This window comes from Eulemur rufifrons, chromosome 30 (assembly GCF_041146395.1).
Source record: "Eulemur rufifrons isolate Redbay chromosome 30, OSU_ERuf_1, whole genome shotgun sequence".
Classification (NCBI taxonomy): Eukaryota; Metazoa; Chordata; class Mammalia; order Primates; family Lemuridae; genus Eulemur; species Eulemur rufifrons.
The window spans coordinates 83911929-83931493 of NC_091012.1; the positions used below are offsets into that span (position 1 = coordinate 83911929).

At 37.3% G+C, this 19565-nt stretch overlaps 1 protein-coding gene across 1 annotated transcript in view; it reads right to left on the reverse strand.

Annotated features, from left to right (window-relative positions):
* Positions 1-3187: 3187 nt before the first annotated feature.
* LOC138378947 (sodium/hydrogen exchanger 2-like) overlaps positions 3188-19565 on the reverse strand; it is a 61735-nt gene continuing 45357 nt past the window's right edge. Inside the window, 3 exon segments of the mRNA XM_069464244.1 lie at positions 3188-3218; positions 3294-3510; positions 7440-7657. Coding sequence (XP_069320345.1) covers positions 3188-3218; positions 3294-3510; positions 7440-7657 — 466 coding nt within the window.

Here is a 19565-nt window from a genome sequence, read left to right on the forward strand (position 1 = left end):
GGGCAATAAAAAAAGAAAATCATATAAATCAGAAAGGAAGAATTAAACTTATTTCTGTTTCCAGATGACATGATCTTATATTTAGAAAGACTATCTATAAAGACTACACACACACACACACACACACAAAAAAAATAAAAAACTGTTAGAACTGATAATACACAAAAATCATTTGTATTTCTATATACTAACAACAACCTATCTGAAAAGGAAGTTAAAGAAACAATTCCATTCACAATAGCATCAAAAAGAACACAATACTTTGGAATAAAGTTAACCAAGGAGGTGAAATACTTGTACACTGAAAACTATATACCATTGATTAAAGAAATTAAAGGGTACACAAAGAAGTGGAAAAAATGTGCCATGTTCATGGATTGGAATACTTAATACTATTAAAATATCCATACTACCAAGAGTGATCAGTAGATTCAATGCAATATATATCAAAGTCCTTGTGGCATATGTTTTATAGGAATAAAAAATACAATCCTAAAATTCCTATGGAACCACAAAAGACCCCAGATATCCAAAGCACTCTTGATAAAGAAGAACAAAGCTGGAAGTATCACACTGTTTGATTTCAAAATATTTTGTTTTTAAATAGCACAGGAATTAATGTGAGGGATAAGAACAATGAAAGAATAAAAAATGCATCCTACATTTCTGGCTTGTAAGTGGGTAAATGTCAGTACCATTTACTGAGAAAAGAGAAGAACTAGTAAGGATCAGATTTGTCCTTTGTGGACATCTTGGTTGTGATGTTCTTGTGAGACATTCAATTAGAGCCATTTTGTAATAGTTGATTATACACATCCAGACCTCAGAGAAGATGTATGGACCAGAGATAGACATTTGGAATTTACATTGCATTTGAAGCCATGAGAATGAATATATCACATAATGAAAAAGTATAGTGAGAACAGAATGTTCAGAACTTAATTCTGGAGAATTCTAACATTTGGAGGCCCAACAGAGAAGAAATGGCCTGCAAAGAAAACTGAAAAATGTCCAGGGAAGCAAAAACTCTTGGAGCCTGCGATGAGAAGAAAAGCAATAAATAAATAAATAAATAAATAAATAAGAGGATTTGAAGAAAGTGAAAACAGTCCACTGAATGAAACTCCACTGACAAGTTGTATAATATTAGGACAAAAGAAAATATCCTAATTTTACAATATGAAGACCAGTGGAGACTTTGGCAAGGACAATTTAGGTGGAACAGTGAGGGCAGAATTTAGACTGTAGTTAAGTGGAAGTGACAAGTGGAGACCTCATGTGAAGATAAATTTCTTTAGCACACTCTCTCACAATAATATTAACAATAATACCTTATAAATGTAAAGTGTTTTAAAATTTATACTACTATTTAATCTTTATAACCAAAAAAATCCTGAAAGACAGGTCCTGTATGTTCTTCCTACAAATAAGGATGCTCAGTAATTGGTGACATGTGCAAGATTAGAACACTAGTCAGGAATGAAGTTGTGATTAGAATCCAGGTCTTCTGATTTCAACTCCAGTCCTCTTTCTCCACAAGAAGAACCAAAGGGAAAAGGAATGACTGAATGATTACATAGTGCTCTTCACTATGTCACAAAAAATAATTCAAAAGACATGTTCTACTGACAGTGGACCAGGCACTCACCTGTCTGAAGCACATAATGACAAGTCTGCAATAAATAGAATATAACAGTGTACTCTTTTTTGACAGTGAGTCTTTTTTTTTTTTTTTTGAGACAGACTCTTGCTCTCTTGCTTGGGCTAGAGTGCCATGGCATCAGCCTCCTCACAACAACCTCAAACTCCTGGGCTCAAGCGATCCTCCTGCCTCAGCCATCCAAGTAGCCAGAACTACAGGCTAGCACCACCATGCCTGCTAACTTTTTCTATTTTTAGCAGAGATGGGGTCTAGCTCTTGCTCAGACTGGTCTCAAACTCCTGAGCTCAAGAGATCCTCCCACCTCAGCCTCCCAGAGTGCTAAGTTGCAAACCTGAGCCACCATTGAGTCTTTTTTTTAACAGATTATTTTATTTATTTTTTTTAATTCAGGATATTATGGGGGTACAAACATTTTGGTTACATGAAATGCACTGAGTCTTAATTCTTAAGCAAAATGAAAATTTCTGCAAATATTTCAACCACTAGATGGTGTAGGAATGACACAAGAGGTTCACTATTGTATACTCTGTCTTTGATTGCACTCGTCCAATCACACCCCTCCACATCTACCCAAAACACCTAAGCCCAACCAAAACTCCCTGATCAAAATCTTAAAATGGATAACAGCATCATTTGAAACAATGTGAGAAACATAACATGATGAAGTCTCAGGGAGTAAGATCCATTTGAATACTTGAAGAATATATAAAATTAAAGGAGAAATATTAGTGTTATTGATAAATCATCAGGGACATTAATAATTTTAAAAGACGTGGGAATTATAAGTTAATTCTTCAAAATGACTTTGCATTTTGAAGTAATATTTTACCACCAGATATATAAATTAAAGTTTAGTTAATGCTTAGTTTTTTAAAAATGTGATTTGTGGATGGTTTTATATAATTCATTAATTTTAAAATTAGAACGAAATAAGTGTAGATTCTTAATCAAAGTCATTAACTAAAAAACAAAAAAAAATCAATACCTAAAAAATCGTATCACCCATTTTAGAGAAATAATTATTTTGTTTACAGGGAGGTCTGCCGAACTCACATCGAATTATCTTACCCCACCACACACACACACACACACACACACACACATGCACACACACACACCGTTATTTTTCTAGTTAAAAATTCTAGATAAAATTTCAAATACTATCTCATTTAGTTACTGAATACATTTTTAGAAATTTTTCCAAGAGTCTTTTGACTAGCTTTACACAACTAAAGTGCAGGGAACTAGCAATTCGAGAGAAATGTTAATGTGAATAGGCCAAAGAGATAATTCAAGAGAAAAGACACCTTATAATTAAAATCCTAAAGCATTTCATTTATATGCCCTTCTGCCCTTAACTCCAATCTTACCTTTTTAAGTAGTTAAAATGTAGTATTTCTTGTAAAGCTATCAGTGTCAACCACTTGAGTAAATGGCAAATCCTCCCATTCCCCTATTGATTTAAAAAATAAATCCCATCTCAGCTTTTGTAAATATCCAGTTTGAGTTATGGTAGAAGCAGTTTCACATTCTATAATTCTGTCTTAAATCTAAACTACCTTATTTTAAAGTCTTGAGAGAGAATGTTGGCGCATTTGTTTCCATCTAAGTGGAAGATTTCAAATTGCACTACTTTAATAGTTTGTTTACCTGTATGAAAACAGTAAAGAGAATTACAGCTGTGATTGCTGCAATGAAGAGCTTATTTCTGGAAAACTCTGGGAGCAGGAAAACAAGGGAGAAGCATATCGCTCCCTTCAGACCCCCATAGGCTATGATAAACTGGTCCTTTCTGGTGACTATATTCACATGATATTTGTTCACGAAGAAAGTCAGAACAAGAACTCCTAAATTTTCCAATAGGAAGAAGAGCCAAGTAAGTAACCAACAGAAAGAAAAACATTACAACTATGTTGTAATAAATCAGTGTTAAACTAGAGCGGAATTTCAACGATTTATGATGGATAATTTAAGTATAAACTAATTAAACCATTAAACGATTTATTTCATAAAATTACTTGCAGGGAGTGTTCTTTAAATAGTTGTGTTTTGTTTGGTTGTGTTTTTGAGTTTCACTTTTGATTGCTCTCACTTTTTTTACAATGAAAGCAGTATAATTCCCTTTCTTAGGCTCATGTGGATTCTCTGGGATATTATGCAAAAGCAATCTTCACAATTAAAAGGTAATATTTCTCTTCAGTCTTATAAATATTAGTAGTACTGAGCTGACCCAAACTAGTGAACTAAAAGCTAAGTCATGTGATCTGTGCTGGTTTTAATCTTTGATGAGAACGATGTCTAGATAGTTTAAGGCTTTTAATAAAAAGTGGTTTTTCTCTTGCCATCCAGGGCGTGTCTGTGTAGGATTCTGAGACCCATGTCTCCATTAAAGCTTTATTTTTATTTTTATTTCAGGATATTATGAGGGTACAAACATTTTGGTTACATTTTATGACTTTGCCTCACTCAAGCGAGGATTAGAGGCATGCCCTTCCCCTCTACAATGCTCACCACATCCATTAGTTGTGAGTTTACCCCCCAACCCCCTAATCCCTAGAGCATATTATACCATGTGAGCTTTTTATTACTCACAATTGTCTATAGTCTCAAAATCTAGCCTTAACCATGAGAGATATACTTGGTCACATACCAATATAACTTGAAGGGCACTAATTAAATCTCTGTTCAGCAGATCTCACCCCTAGTGATGGGTTATATACTATTTGATTCATGCATTACTCATTTCTTCTCTTCTTTCAATATGCATTATGTCTCTAACATTTTATTGTGAATGAGTTTATCAGATGATTTGCTTCCAGACCAGAAAGAGAATGCAAAGTCCCTTGAAGGTGGACTAAAAGTAGAGACCTTTACACAAAATTTGAGCTGAAATAAGTTGTCCAACAAACAATTTAGCCAATTTTGCATGGAAAAAAATCATAGATTCTCTTCTTTTTAGTATATGGCCATTTGTGGTGCTGTGGGAGTAGTCTTGCAGCCTTTTGTGGATGATTAAGAATTTGTGTCTATTTTTCTATTTTTAAAAGCAATTTAATTGAATTTAAATATTTTACATGGTATAATAAAATTAAAATATAATCAAACTATTAGAGCAGCATAATTAGCTTAAAACAAGTGAAAGATAAATTCACTCAAAATTTCAGATTTTTAAATTTTCATTTTAAATCTTAAGTCTTTTTAGCTCTTTTGTCTTTTTTTATTACTATAAAAACAGAGGAAGTTCTTAGAGAAAATACAAATATGCAAAGGAAGAACATAATATCCATAATCTTAACCATCTGGAAAAAATTATTGCTAACATTTTGTAATAAAACCTTCCAAAGCCACATATAATTATATTTAATATTGTTAATTTTCTAGTAGTTTGTTTTAACTACTCCTCTATTGTTGGCCATTTAAGTTGTTCCAACAAATGCCTAAATATTAATATATATAACAACATTCCCAATCACCCTTATTCTATGTTAAAATGACCAGACCTCAAAGCTGGTGACAATATATTCATTTGGGCCAAGTTACAATTTTTTTTTTTCTTTCTGCATTGGTATTTTTTAAATTTTATTTCTATAAATTTATGGGATACAAGTGTAATTTTGTTACAGAGATAGATTGTGTATTGGTGAAGTTAGGGCTTTTAGGAAAGTATCCGTCGTTTCAGTTACGTATAGTGTACCCATTAAGTAATTTCTCATCATCATTGGCTAAACAGATAAGCCATCCAGCATATTTTCAATCAAACTGCATTTAGTCAACTTAAGTGTATTGCTTCCGCTAATCAAATATTGACAGGATCCTGACTTCAGTTTTGCTTATTGCTGATTCTATGTAGGTCCTTGAACCAAAAGTATTCAGAATATTCTGACATAACAACTACTGAAACCTTCTTATTTAATAGAATTGGAAAAAAAAAAAAAAGAACACTTATATGGTTAAAGTCCAAAGTGAAAAAATAGCATGTCCTCCTATGGTCTGTACTCACCTCATCTTTCCCTTGAATATCTAGGCACAGCATTAAACTAAATTCTGATCCCAAGTTCATGGAGTTGCAGACACCCCATTGACTATATTATGATAGAGATTTCTTCTTCTTCTCTCCTTACTCCAGAGGAAGTGATTATATATGCATTATAGCTTAGAAATAAAATGGTGTTGGAAACAGGATGTTTTGTCTCCTGAATTTTCACCAAAAGACTATATATACAAATATATGGAAATCCTTGCCTTTGTCTTGAATGCTTGCTCTTGCTAGGTGTTAGCATTTTATAGATAAACCTCCTCAATTATCTCTGACATTTTTTTCTTATCTGTCAGCTATTTTTCATAGCATACGGACACAAAGTAGTTTTTTGTCTGATTTTATTTTAAAATATGTGTAGATGAAAAAAGAACATTTTCCAACCTTAGTGAGATTTTCCAATAGGTTCAGAGTAAGCTAGAAATGGCCATCTATGAACTTGTAAGACATTCAGCTGGTGGTTCCACTGTTAATGGCCAACTTAAACACATTTTAGTTGGATAATAAAGCATGCCCTGGCCTGTCTTATTATTCATCCTTAAAACCCTAAGCAATTTTCCTAATGTGCCTCTCAGTATAGCTAGCATAAATTTCATAGTCTCCAAAGAAAAGTCTACAATGACTCTGTTCATTTATGGAGGAGGTGGAAAGTAGAGATATAAATGTGCAGAAAAGATGATTAACTGTAAACTGAATTCCTATGCAGACTATAAACTATAAGGTTAAAGAGACAACTCAGATTAAACAGCAATGACACTATGATGTTTTGGGGATGAAAAGTATGTTACACATGTGTATTTCACTTCAGTATGAATGGGATTTTTCTAATTCAAGGATTGGACTATGAAGAGGATTTAGCTGCAGCCAACAGTAAAGTCATATAGCGGGTGTGGTTTGGGGGCACCAGGTGTCACTCAGCCTCTGCCAGGATATGAAAAAAAGGCACATATGGTATGCATTTTCCTGTTGGAGTTAGCATTCCCCAAGATACAGTCAGTACTTCATAGCACTGATGCAGATGTTATCAAGATGCACACATGTGTTGTGCTAGGATGGGAAGTTGGAACAACAATGCTAAAGGCTGTGGTGATTTTTACTATTTCTTTGTAAGTTGGAGTGAGGCAGGAAGATGTAAAGACTCAGAAAGAGAAGAATGGCAGAAACCATTTAGCTCTCATCCTAGCAGTGGTAATAGTATTGGGTATTAGTTAATTCTTAGTAGTAGTACTAGGAGAATTCATGTATTTGTTATGTTATGCTATATTATACTAGTGTTAGTATTTATACTAGTAGTAGCAGTAGTAGCAGTAGCAGCACCTGAAGCCACAACAGCAACAATAGTGGTATTAGTAGTAGTAAAAATTAAATTTCACCAATGTGCCTGGCTCTGTGCTAAGCTCTTTGACTACACTATGTAATTCTCACAATATCTAGCAGAAGTTGGTAGTGTTACCACTCCCATTTTACAATTGAGGAATCAAAGACCTAGAGTGATTATATAACTTTCTCAAAGCCATAAGGCTAAAAAATGAAGCTAGGATTTAAATTCAGGTAGTCAGTTTCCAGAGGCAGTTTCTTAACCTTGCTATTACACACTTCCTATGTAAATGGAAATATTGAAAAGCATGCCTATGAGAATTAAAGCAAATATAGCATATTTCAATTTTAAATTTCTTGCTTCTGATGCAAATCCCAAGTTTAGTTGGCATATTTTTACATAAATAACAATATTCACCATACCTAATGCTCTCCAAATAAGACAAAAAACAACAGTGAAACAAATGTAAGGCCAATTCCATTCATGGTTATTTCCAATGGTAGAAACACCAAGGAAGATGAAGATAAGAGTGTCACTAACACTGCTACACATCTTCATAGAGTACTTGATAGTAGTATGGGACTTCTGAGAAACGTTAGCTTCCACATAGTGTTTCATGCTCATAGCACAGGTAACAATTCTAAAGAAGGAAAAAAATGTGTTGTGAGAGTAATACTTGTATTTCGCTCTAAGGGAAAGTGATCACACAAACATTCTTGAAGACTAAATCAAGATTTCTGTTTCTCAAGGTGCCTTACTCTGTTCCAGAATATAAAGTTGGAAAAATATGAAATTCTGGGAAAAAATATGCCATTTTTCCAGAATTTATACAATAGCATTTCCAAGACTATCAAATGCTTAGTTTTCAAAATAAATTACAGTGTCTATGTCACTTTTCTGTGCTGAGAACCCATCTGCTTTATCATCTTTAACATTGTCTAATCCGTCCTCCTTAAAAAGGGTTGCACTGAAAGATTCTAATCATTAGTTGGCAGGAAATCACTAAGAGGAAGGTGCAGAGAGTGAGAAATATACCCTCGTAGCCTCTAAAACACTGTGGTGTTACTAGTAAAAGTAATATTTTGTACTAAGGGAAGTTTTAACTTTTATTCATTACACTTTCAAAATTGTGTTTTTATCCTCCTGTTTAATAATACTTTCCAAGTCTTCCTCAAGAACATTTCAATGGATCTTTTGTTACCAAACCCAAAAGAGGTCCAGCCTAGGTCCTATTGCTCATGCATGTCACAGAATAACCAATTTCTGAGACAATGAGGATTGCCAAGGAAGAAAGAAATTTTTAATACAAAAGATTTCAGTCGAAGAATGGGGGAATGAGCCTCAAATCTGTCCCCTCTACTATCAGAGTGAGGGTACAGCCTTTTCAGGAGAGGTGTCAATGGAAAAGATGCCAAACTTGGGTGGTGCAAAGGCAATATATGTAACCAAAGCACTTGTACCCCCATAATATTCTGAAATATAAAAAAAATCATTAAGACATCAAAAAAAAAAAAAAAAGCCAAACTGTGTAAAATAAAGAGGATATTCTGAGCCAAATTTGAGAACCATGGCTCAGAGCCATGCCTAAGAAGCCTTGAACAAGTGGACTCACTGTGGTTCAGTTACAGTTTGGTTTTATACATTCAGGGAGACAGGAATTACACATAAATTCATAAATCAATACATGGAAGGTGTACATTGTTTTGGCATGAAAAGACGGGATATCTCGAAGCAGGGGGTTACAGGTCATAGGTGGGTTTAAAGACTCTTCAATTTGTAATTGGTTAAAAAATTAAGCTTTGTTTAAAGGCTTAGAATGTTTTAATTTAAAATAAGGAAGTCTGTTAATCAGAGATAAGCTACCAGCTTTATACCCAGGCTCAAATAATTTGTAATGTAAATTGAGGACCAGGTTTCTCTTGCATAGCCTTAGGTCAGTTAATGAGTTACAAAGGATATCTACAAGAAGGGAAGGGGGCATGATGAAGTGGGTCTGACTTCCATTCTCAAGACCAGCAACTCAGATTTAGGGTATTCTGTGGTTCCCTGGGCCAAGAGGGTGTCCAGTCAACTGGAGGGCTTCAAGATTTTACTTTATTTCACAGAAGCTATGTGCCTTGGAGAAGGTTGTGTGGAAATTAACCAGGGGCTATGTGTATTGGGATAGGTTGTAAGGGATACTGAGTCTTAGATTTAGGAAGTCTGTTCCAAGGGTCTTTGGAAGCTCCATTCCTTTGTCTTGTAGAAGTTCCATTTCTGGGAAGCAACTCAAAAAGGTTGTACAGTTAGCTAAAATTACAGGGTTTTGGTCATCAAGCCCTACTGGCCTGAGAATCTAAAACATGAGAGTGAAAGGATAATAAAAAGACATACATAGGCCATTGAAATTTGTTCATAGAGCCAATTACACTTTCAATCCACCAAAATGGTTTCTGGCCTGCAAGATTTTCTTCCTACACTTTTTTTTTCCTTTAATCTTTTTTTTTTTATTTCATCTTATTGTTATGGGGGATACAGAATTGCAGGTTACATACGTTGCCCATGTACCGCCTTTCCCCCCAAGTCAGAGCTCCAGGCGTGTCTGTTCCCCAGATAGTGCGCGTTGCACCCATCATGTAGGTATATATCCCTCCCTTCCCCACTCCCCCTTCCCGAGTCAGCACCTTCAAGCGTGACCATTCCCCAAACGGTGAGCAATGCACTCATTGTGTAGGCATACACCCATCCCCTCCACCACCCCCCCACCTCAGTCTGATATCCGATTGGTGTCGTTCCCAGAAGTGTATTTAGGTGATGATCAGGGAAACCAATTTTCTGGTGAGTACATGTGATGCTTGTTTTTTTCCATTCTTGGGATACTTCACTTAATATAATGGGTTCCAACTCTCTCCAGGAAAACCATAGAGATGCCATGTCTTCAATATTCCTTATTCCTGAGTAATATTCCATGGTATACATATGCCACAGCTTACTAATCCAATCATGTATTGATGGGCATTTGGGTTGTTCCCACATCTTTGCTATTGTGAATCGTGCTGCTATAAACATTCGGGTACATGTGTCTTTGTTACAGAATGACCTTTTTTCCTTTGGGTATATGCCCAATAATGGGATTGCTGGATCAAATGGCAGATCGACTTGAATCTGTTTAAGATACCTCCATAATGCTTTCCACAGGGGTTGCGCTAGTTTGCAGTCCCACCAGCAGTGTAGGAGTGTTCCTGTCTCTCCGCACCCACGCCAACATGTGTTGTTTTGGGATTTTTTGATAAAGGCCATTCTCACTGGGGTTAAGTGATATCTCATTGTGGTTTTGATTTGCATTTCTCTGATGATTAGGGATGTTGAGCATTTTTTCATATGTTTGTTAGCCATTCTTATATCTTCTTTCGAGAAGTTTCTATTCATGTCATTTGCCCACTTTTTGATAGGGTTGTTTGATTTTTTTCTTGCTGATTATCCTGAGTTCTAAATAGATTCTTGTTATCAGTCCTTTATCTGATGTGTAGTATGCAAAAATTTTTTCCCATTCTGTAGGTGGTCTGTTTATTCTCGTGACTGTTTCTTTGGCTGTGCAGAAGCTTTTTAATTTAATCATGTCCCATTCATTTATTTTTGTTGCTGCTGTGATTGCCTTGGGGGTCTTCTTCATAAATTCTTTGCCTAGGCCAATGTCTGTAAGAGTCTTTCCTACATTTTCTTCTAGAATGCGGATTGTATCACACCTAAGGTTTAAGTCTGTTATCCACCATGATTTGATTTTTGTAAGAGGTGAAAGCTGTGGGTCCTGATTCAGTCTTCTACAAGTGGCTAACCAATTCTCCCAGCACCATTTATTGAATAGGGATTCTTGTCCCCAAAGTATATTTCTTTCCTGCTTTGTCAAAAATTAGGTGACTATATGAGGATGGTTCTATATTTGGATTTTCTGTTGTGTTCCACTGGTCTGTGTCCCTGTACTTGTGCCAGTACCAGGCTGTTTTAAGAACCACGGCCTTGTAGTATAGTTTGAGGTCTGGCAAATTAATACCTCCCATTTTGTTTTTGTTGCTTAAAATTGCTTTTGCTATATGGGGTCTTCTTTGATTCCATACAAAGTGTATAATTATTTTCTCTATGTCTGTAAAGAATGATGTTGGTAATTTAATAGGGATTGCATTGAATCTGTAGATCACTTTGGGTAGTATAGACATTTTAACAATGTGGATTCTTCTGATCCATGAGCATGGTATATTTTTCCATCTATTTGCAAGTTCTGCTATTTCTTTTCTCAGTGTTTCATAGTTTTCCTTATAGAGGTCCTTTACCTCTTTAGTTAGGTATATCCCTAGATATTTTATTTTCTTTGTTGCTATTTGGAAGGGTATTGAGTCTTTAATTTGGTTTTCCGATTGACTGTTATTGGCGTATATAAATGCCTCTGATTTGTGTATATTAATTTTGTAGCCAGAGACTTTGCTATATTCGTTAATCAATTCCAGGAGTCTCATGGTTGAATCCTGGGGGTTTTCCAGATATAGCATCATATCGTCAGCAAAAAGTGAGAGTTTGATCTCTTCCTTCCCTATTTGGACTCCCTTGATTTTGCTCTCTTGCCTGATAGCTCTCGCAAGGACTTCCAATACTATGTTGAAAAGTAATGGGGACAGTGGGCAGCCCTGTCTGGTTCCAGTTCTAAGTGGGAGTGCTTTCAATTTTTCCACGTTCAGAATGATGTTGGCTGTGGGTTTGTCATATATGGCTCGTATCATTTTTAGGTAGGTTCCATCTACGCCTATTTTGTTAAGCATTTTTAGCATAAAAGGGTGTTGAATTTTGTCAAATGCTTTTTCTGCATCTAATGAGAGTATCATATGGTTTTTGGTTTTGCTTCTATTTATGTGGTGAATTACATTTGTAGATTTATGTATGTTGAACCACCCCTGCATCTCGGGGATGAAGCCCACTTGGTCGTGGTGGATTATTTTTTTGATAAGTACTTGGATTCGATTTGCTAGTATTTTATTGAAAATTTTTGCATCTATATTCATGAGAGAAATTGGTCTGTAGTTCTCTATTTTTGTTGCGTCCTTTCCAGGTTTTGGTATCAATGTTACATTGGCTTGGTAGAACGTGTTGGGGAGAATTCCATCCTTCTCAATATTGGAGAATAGTTTATGTAGGATGGGCACCAGTTCTTCTTTGTGTGTATGGCAAAATTCAGGTGTGAACCCATCTGGACCAGGGCTTTTCTTTTTGGGAAGGTTTTTTATTGCTGTTTCGATTTCAGATGTAGATATTGGTCTGTTCAGGTACTCTATTTCTTCCTGGTTGAGCCTGGGAAGACTATGTGTTTCTAAAAATTTGTCCATTTCCTCCGCATTCTCCCGTTTGTGTGCATAAAGATTTTTGTAGAATTCATAGATGATACCTTGTATCTCTGTAGCATCGGTTGTGATTTCTCCTTTCATGTTCCTAATGGAGGTTATTAGAGATTTTACTTTTGTGCTCTTGGTTAGTCTAGCCAGAGGTGTGTCTATTTTGTTTATCTTTTCAAAGAACCAACTTTTTGTTTTATTAATTTCCCTTATAGTTTCTTTGTTGTCCTTTTCATTTAATTCTGATTTGATCTTAGTAATTTCTCGCCTTCTGCTGGGTTTGGGGTCGTTCTGTTCTTCTTTCTCCAGCTCTTTGGGTCTATTTGTTAGGTTGTCTATTTGCAGGTTTTCTGTCTTTTTGATATAGGCATTTATGGATATGAATTTTCCTCTCAGGACTGCTTTAGCTGTGTCCCATAGATTTTGATAAGTTGTGTCTCCATTGTCATTTAATTCAAAGAACCTTTTGATTTCCATCTTGATTTCTTCTTTTATAGAATAATTATTCAGGAGAAGGTTATTTAGCTTCCATGACTTTGAGTAAGAGTGAGGGTTTCTGTTTGTGTTCATTGTTACTTTTATTCCGCTGTGATCTGAGAAGATGCATGGTATAACTTCTATTTTTTTGAATTTTTTAAGACATGCTTTATGTCCTAGGACATGGTCAATCTTAGAGAATGCCCCGTGAGCTGATGAGAAGAATATATATTCTGTGGACTTTGGGTAGAATGTCCTGTAGATGTCAGCCATGCCCATTTGTTCTAGCATTCTATTTAGGTCCATTATGTCTTTGTTTATTTTCTGTTTAGAGGATCTGTCCTGTACTGTCAGTGGGGTGTTAAAGTCTCCAGCTATTACAGTATTGTTATCTATCATTTGGTTGAGATCTAGTAGGGTTTTCTTTATGAATCTAGGTGCACCTAGGTTGGGTGCATATATATTGAGTATAGTCATGGCTTCTTGTTGAATTGTGCCTTTAACCAGTATGTAGTAACAATCTTTGTCTTTTATTATTTTTGTTGGTTTGAAAGCTAAGTTATTGGAAATTAAGATTGCCACACCAGCTTTCTTTTGGTTACCGTTTGCTTGAAATATCAATTTCCATCCTTTTATTTTCAGTCTAAATGCATCTTTGCTCATTAGGTGAGTTTCTTGAAGACAGCAGATATTTGGATTGTGTTTTTTTATCCATTGGGCCAGTCTATGTCTCTTGAGTGGGGAATTCAAGCCATTCACATTTATTGAGAAAACATAAGTGAGACAGTTTTTTGTTCAGCTTGTTGGGTAGAACTTCATTGCGACGTTTTCTCTCCTGAGCCATTGTGGTATCTGGAATTTGATCTTTAGCTCTTGAGTAGTTTTACATTCGTGGATCTTTCTTGTGCTGATCCATGTGTAATTCTCTTTTGAGTACTTCTTGTAGGGCTGGTCTTCCTACAACCTTTGTTTATCTGATAATTCCCTCAACCTTTGTTTATCTGATAATGTCTTAATTTCTCCTTCGTATAGAAAACTTAGCTTAGCTGGGTACAAGATTCTAGGCTGGGCATTATTCTGTTTCAGAAGCGTGAAAATCGGGCCCCAAACTCTTCCTGCTTGTAAGGTTTCAGCTGAGAAATCTGGCGTAATTCTGATGGGTTTTCCTTTGTAAGTTACTTGTTTCTTTCTCCTTACAGCTCGGAGAAGGGACTCTTTAGTGGATATTTTGGTCAGCCTGATGACTACGTGGCGTGGTGTTTTCCTATTTGCTATGAATCTCCCAGGGGTCCTTTGAGCTTCTTGAATCTGTATGTCTAGAGTATTGGTAAGGCCTGGAAAATTTTCCTTGATTATGTCTTCAAATAGCTTGTCCAACCCTTGCTTATTATCTTCTTCACCCTCAGGAATGCCAATAACTCTCAATTAGGTTTCTTCACATAATCCCACATTTCTTGAAGACTCAGATCATTTCTCTTACTTCTTTGGTCTATCTCTGTGACTGACTTATTTAGTTGGAAAGAGTTATCTTCAATTTCTGAGATTCTTTCCTTTGTTTGATCTACCCTGCTCTTGAGACTTTCCACAGTGTTTTGTAGCTCTCTGAGTGAATTCTTCATTTCTAGGAGTTCAGTTTGGTTTTTCTTCAATATTTCAATTTCTTTAGTGAATTTTTCCTCCAAATCCTGTATTTTTTTGTGGTTTCTTTGTGTTGGTTATCCATTGATTCTTGTATATTATTCAGCTTGTTTATGATCCATAATTGGAATTCTTCCTGTGACATGTTGGTGTTTTGAGTCTGGTTTGTGTCAAATGGTTGAGAGCTAGTATTTCTCTTTGGGGATGAGCTTTCCATTTGATTCTGTGTGCTCCCTGTGTTTTTTCGCTGGGCCCTTCCCATCTAGATTTATCGTTGGATCTTTACTTATAGATTTAGTCTGGTTAACAGCACTCTTTGTGCTCTATTCTTAGGCTGTGAAGCAGTCTAGGTATGTTGCTTCTTTTGGCAAGAGGGGGAGACTGTTGTGTATTTTTTAGTGATTTTTCTATTTCAGTTGGGGGACTGCTTCTGATGGGTCCAATCCTAGAGGATTGGAGTGATCCAAACTGCTTTGGCGAGTTAGGACACTGTGTTGTGGTCTTTCAGAAGGCAGGCAGGGCAGGGTCCACACTTCTAGTAGACCGAAATTCTCTTTGTTTGTTTGTTTGTTTGTTTCCCTTTGGTTCCTCCTCTATAGGGGTGGTTTCTGTATCTATCCACAGGAAAGATTCTAGCTATGGGGAGTCGACAGTGCCCTCGCTCGCTCAGTGTCCCAGTTGCTGCAGCTCCCATGGGCAAAAGTCTGCCTTGGCCCAATGTCCCCAGGGATCAGGCTCCACACTCTCGCTTCTGGAGAAGTATTCAGTGTTTACACATGGGTGGGGCCCATATATAAGGTCCGTGGACAAGGGGAGGGGGCCGCCCAGGGAGCCTATTGGCACCCTATTGCTCCACAGTGACTTGGCTGTGGGCCCCAAGATGGCAATTGCGTGCCTGGAGATCGTAGACACTGGGGGTGACTGCTCAGGTTCCGGTATGTACCAGAGCCAGTGCCTGGCCCGTTCTGAAGCTCACCATGGCTCCCCAGTTAGAAGGCAAAAAGAGAGAAGAAAGAAAAAAAAAAGAAAAGAAAAGAAAAGAAAGAAAAAGAAAGAGAAAAGGAAAAAAGAAGAAAAAAAGTGTATGTATATATATATATATATATATATATATAAAGAAACACAAAAAACCAAACCAAAAACACCAAAAACACAAACAAAAAAGAACAAAAACAAAACTACACAACACCACACCACACCGCAAAACGAAAAGATACACAAATCTGAAGTATATAGTTCGGCGACTCAATGTTTTTGTTTTTACGCCTTAGTGTAGCTCCGCCCCTTCATGCCCGCTCGGCTGGGTCCAGAGCATTTTCGCAGTCAATTTCAAGACGGCGTCTGCGTGCCCGCAGAGCTCCGGGGGGTGGTGGGGATCTAGCCTCCGTGTTCAAAAGGCGCGGCAGCCAGAGGCCCGGAGGGCAAAGGTGCCCACTGAGGCTGTCCAGCTCGTGAGCTGCCGCAAAAAAAAACCAGAAAAAATTCACCAAGAATAAAATATATAGTTCGGCAAGCCTATTATATTTTTTTTTTTTTTTTACGCCTTAGCACAGCTCCGCCCCTTCGCGCCGAGCAAGGCCCCAGCGGAGATTCCCCCAGGGTCCAAGTTGTTCACCCTTTATTGTCTCCTACCCAGCGTGCTCATGCATATCCCGCACTCCTGGCATTGGTTCACAGACCAGCGGAGGGCGCCGGGCAGAAAGAGCTGCTCAGCACTTTATGGCTCCCGAGCGGTTTCACCTTTGCTTTCAAGATGGCGCCTGCAGAGCTCCGGGGCTGGAGAGGACCGTCTCCCCGGCAGGGAGAGACCACCACTGCCGGGGGGCTGGCGAGCAAGGACACGCACCGGGGGTCACCAGCTGGAGAACTGCCGATAAAGGCAGCACGGAGGCACAACGTTATTCACTGTTTGGGGATCCTTTGTGTTTTTCCGCCCTGGCGCAGGTCCATCCCTCCTCGCCAAGCGCTGTCTCAGCTGAGAGCCCCCAGGTTCTAAGCTATTTTCCCGAAAAAGCCTCCTGTCTGCAATGCCCCATGTCTCCCTCGGTGATTCTGCACTGGCCTGAGGCAGGTCTCTAATCAATTGGGAATGGAGGTCATTGAGGAGAGCAAGCCGCTTTCCCAAGAGGCTGCACCCACCCCACCTGGGGGCGGGTGTAGCCGACCCAGGCTCCGCTGGCTACTGTCTGTCCCACATTCTGCAGAATCCCGTGATCCTAATTTTCGTTCACCTCAGACCTCACTCACTCTGTTTGTCCCACATTGATTTTCCGTGGATTCACACTGCTGTTCCTGTGTGGGAGCAGTCCTCTAGCGTTGTGGCAGGTCCAGATCCACGTCTTCCTCACCGGGAGCGCGGATCCAGGCAGTCACCACCACTCCACCATCTTCGAGACTCTTCTTCCTACTCTTATTCATTTAGGGGTCAGATATTTAGATATTTTTATAATGACTTGGGGGTGGGCAGCAAGAGGCAGGGATGGGGAGAACATTATACGTGGAATGAGCAAAAATGTGTTGCCTCCCCAGGCTAAATTATTTTTGTTATTTTTAAATCATTCTTTACTGAAGATGTGGGAAACAGTGACAGCCATTCACATATCTGCACTCATATCAGAAGCCACAGTGAAAATAGATGTTCTTCAACCTCTAGTATAACCCTTTTAAAATTCAAAACCCCCAGAAAAGACTCATATTAAAAGTCTTTAAGGTAAGAATGCCACAGTAGGAATCAAAAGTTCAGACTAAGGATATGGGTCATTAGCTTTTTTTAATCCTCAATTTTGCCTAGGGCCAGACCTGGCTAAGCAAACAACTTAAAATCTTGTAATGTGGCATAAAACCAATAGGTTGCTATCTTTTAGCTTAAGTCAATCTACCCTGAAAAAATCTACCCTGTAAATGGCCAGAGGATTACCTTATGTAAAACCTAAAGTAGTAGGCAAATCAGTGATCAGCAAGGAACCAGGTTCAAATTTCAGCTCTAGTTCAACCCAGATTCACAAAAGGGCCCTTGAAAAAATAATTCCCCTTCAGCTTTTTTAATAACAGTAATAACTTGTTGACCTTGTTGTCTAAACCACAAGGAGATTTCAGTCTAGGTCCAGTTGCTCCTCATACAAAAATCCAATTATTGAGACAACAAAGATTGCCAAAGAAGAAAGCAGTTTTTTATATGATAGACTTCTTGTTGGAAGAACAGGAAAAGCTGCCTCAATACTGTCTCCCCACTAAGGGATCTCATGGGCTCTTAAAGGAGGGGCCATGTGTCCTGGGGCAGGTCGTAGTGTACCTCACAAGGGGCTACTTGCATTGGGGGAATGTTGTAGGGGATGGTGAATCTTGGTGGCAGGAAGTCTGCCCTGGGGCTTCAGAATTTCAACTCCTTTGTTTTAGCAAATCCATTATTTCAGGCCAGGTGTCATAGCTCTGCCTATAATCCCAGCACTTTGGGAGGCTAAGGCAGAAGGATCACTTGAGTCCAGGAGTTCTGAGTCCATCATTTCTGGGAAACAACTCAAAGGGTCAAGTAATTAGTTAAGAAAGAGGATTATAAAAAAACATATAGGGATTCATAGAGCCAGTTACAAACTTTTTCTTTAAAGTTACTGTAGGCTTTCTGGAATTGCTCTACTCCATTTAAACCCGTGGAATTCAGTTAGAAGCAGACTGACTTAAGACAGTCAATGACTTGAAAATGCTATTTGGTAAACTTAATTATTTTTCTTTTTTGATGTGAAGAGGTGGAAAATAAATATTCATAATTGTATATAATTATAACAAACATTTCTTAAGTGCTTATTTTGCGATACATCTTCTGAGTGTTTTATATATTTTATCTCAATTAATTCTCAAATCCACCTTTATGAAATAGATACTCTTACTATCTCCATGCTGAGATGAAAAGCAACTTGCTTGAGGACACATGGCTAGGAAGTAGCAGAGCTATCTCCAGAGCCCCTGCTCTTAACCACCTTGATAAATATTTCAAATATACACAAGGTATTTAATTTGTGTAAAAGACAGCTTAATGCTTTTCAAGTGTAACATGTTCAACCAACATGATATTTGGCTATTCTATTTCTTGAAAGTTAGAGTTACATTTTCTTACTGTCTTGTTCTTTTATGTTTTCTATTATTGATATCATCAGTTGAAGTTTTTTGACATTCGGTATCAGTACAATACAACCCACCTCCCTCTCTTTAAAGAAACGTTGGTGGCTATTCCACTCTGGAAGCAAGAGAAGAATGAATATAAGACACTTCTCTGGGTTTTCCTTTCTTTTTTTCATTACAACAGTTTACAAGGATATTTTTCCTGGTGATTATTTCAATTTTTGAAGGTATTCTTTCAAAGTATTAGTTACATTCAGAATCAGGCATTGTTATCATTGTATATATCATTTTTATCTGCCAAATTCTATTTTCTCTCTAGTCGGTTTAGTTCTAAATAACTGCCTTTCCTGCCATTGTTACATGGTGTTGCTTTTTCGTTCTCCAAATAGTTCGGGATTACTTTCAAAAACTGGAAGAGTTCTGTGATGATAATCAGTGCTCCAGGACAAAATTTTGTTAATATTTTTAATGGCACTATTTTTATTTTAGCTTCAGCTCCTTTAAGTAGATAAGCTTGGTCAACTAGCAACCGACCAGTCTTTCAAAATTGTGATAGCCAACCATCTGCTTTCAATCTGTTACAGATTTTTTCCTTTCAATTGTAGTTCTGTGTGCAAATTTTGAAGGAGAAAGCTTAATTCTTCTTTTAAATGTGTCTCATGAATAATGTTTTATTTGGCTGGTGAAATTTTATTAATTTTATTTTTAAAAGTTCATGGATAATATTAAAAAATATCTAAAAGTAATATGGGTATCCAAAGCCTTAACTGAATTGTCAAGTGCTAATTAATCTCAAGAGAATTCATTTTCTTATTATTTTCACTATGATCAATAATGTCTTCTAATAAATAGCATTTGGTGACTTGATAATTATCAATTTCTTGTTTTCCCACCTGTTACCATGCAAGCTTTATTTTCATTTCCTATTCTATAAAAAGAAATTAAAGCAGTTCAATAACC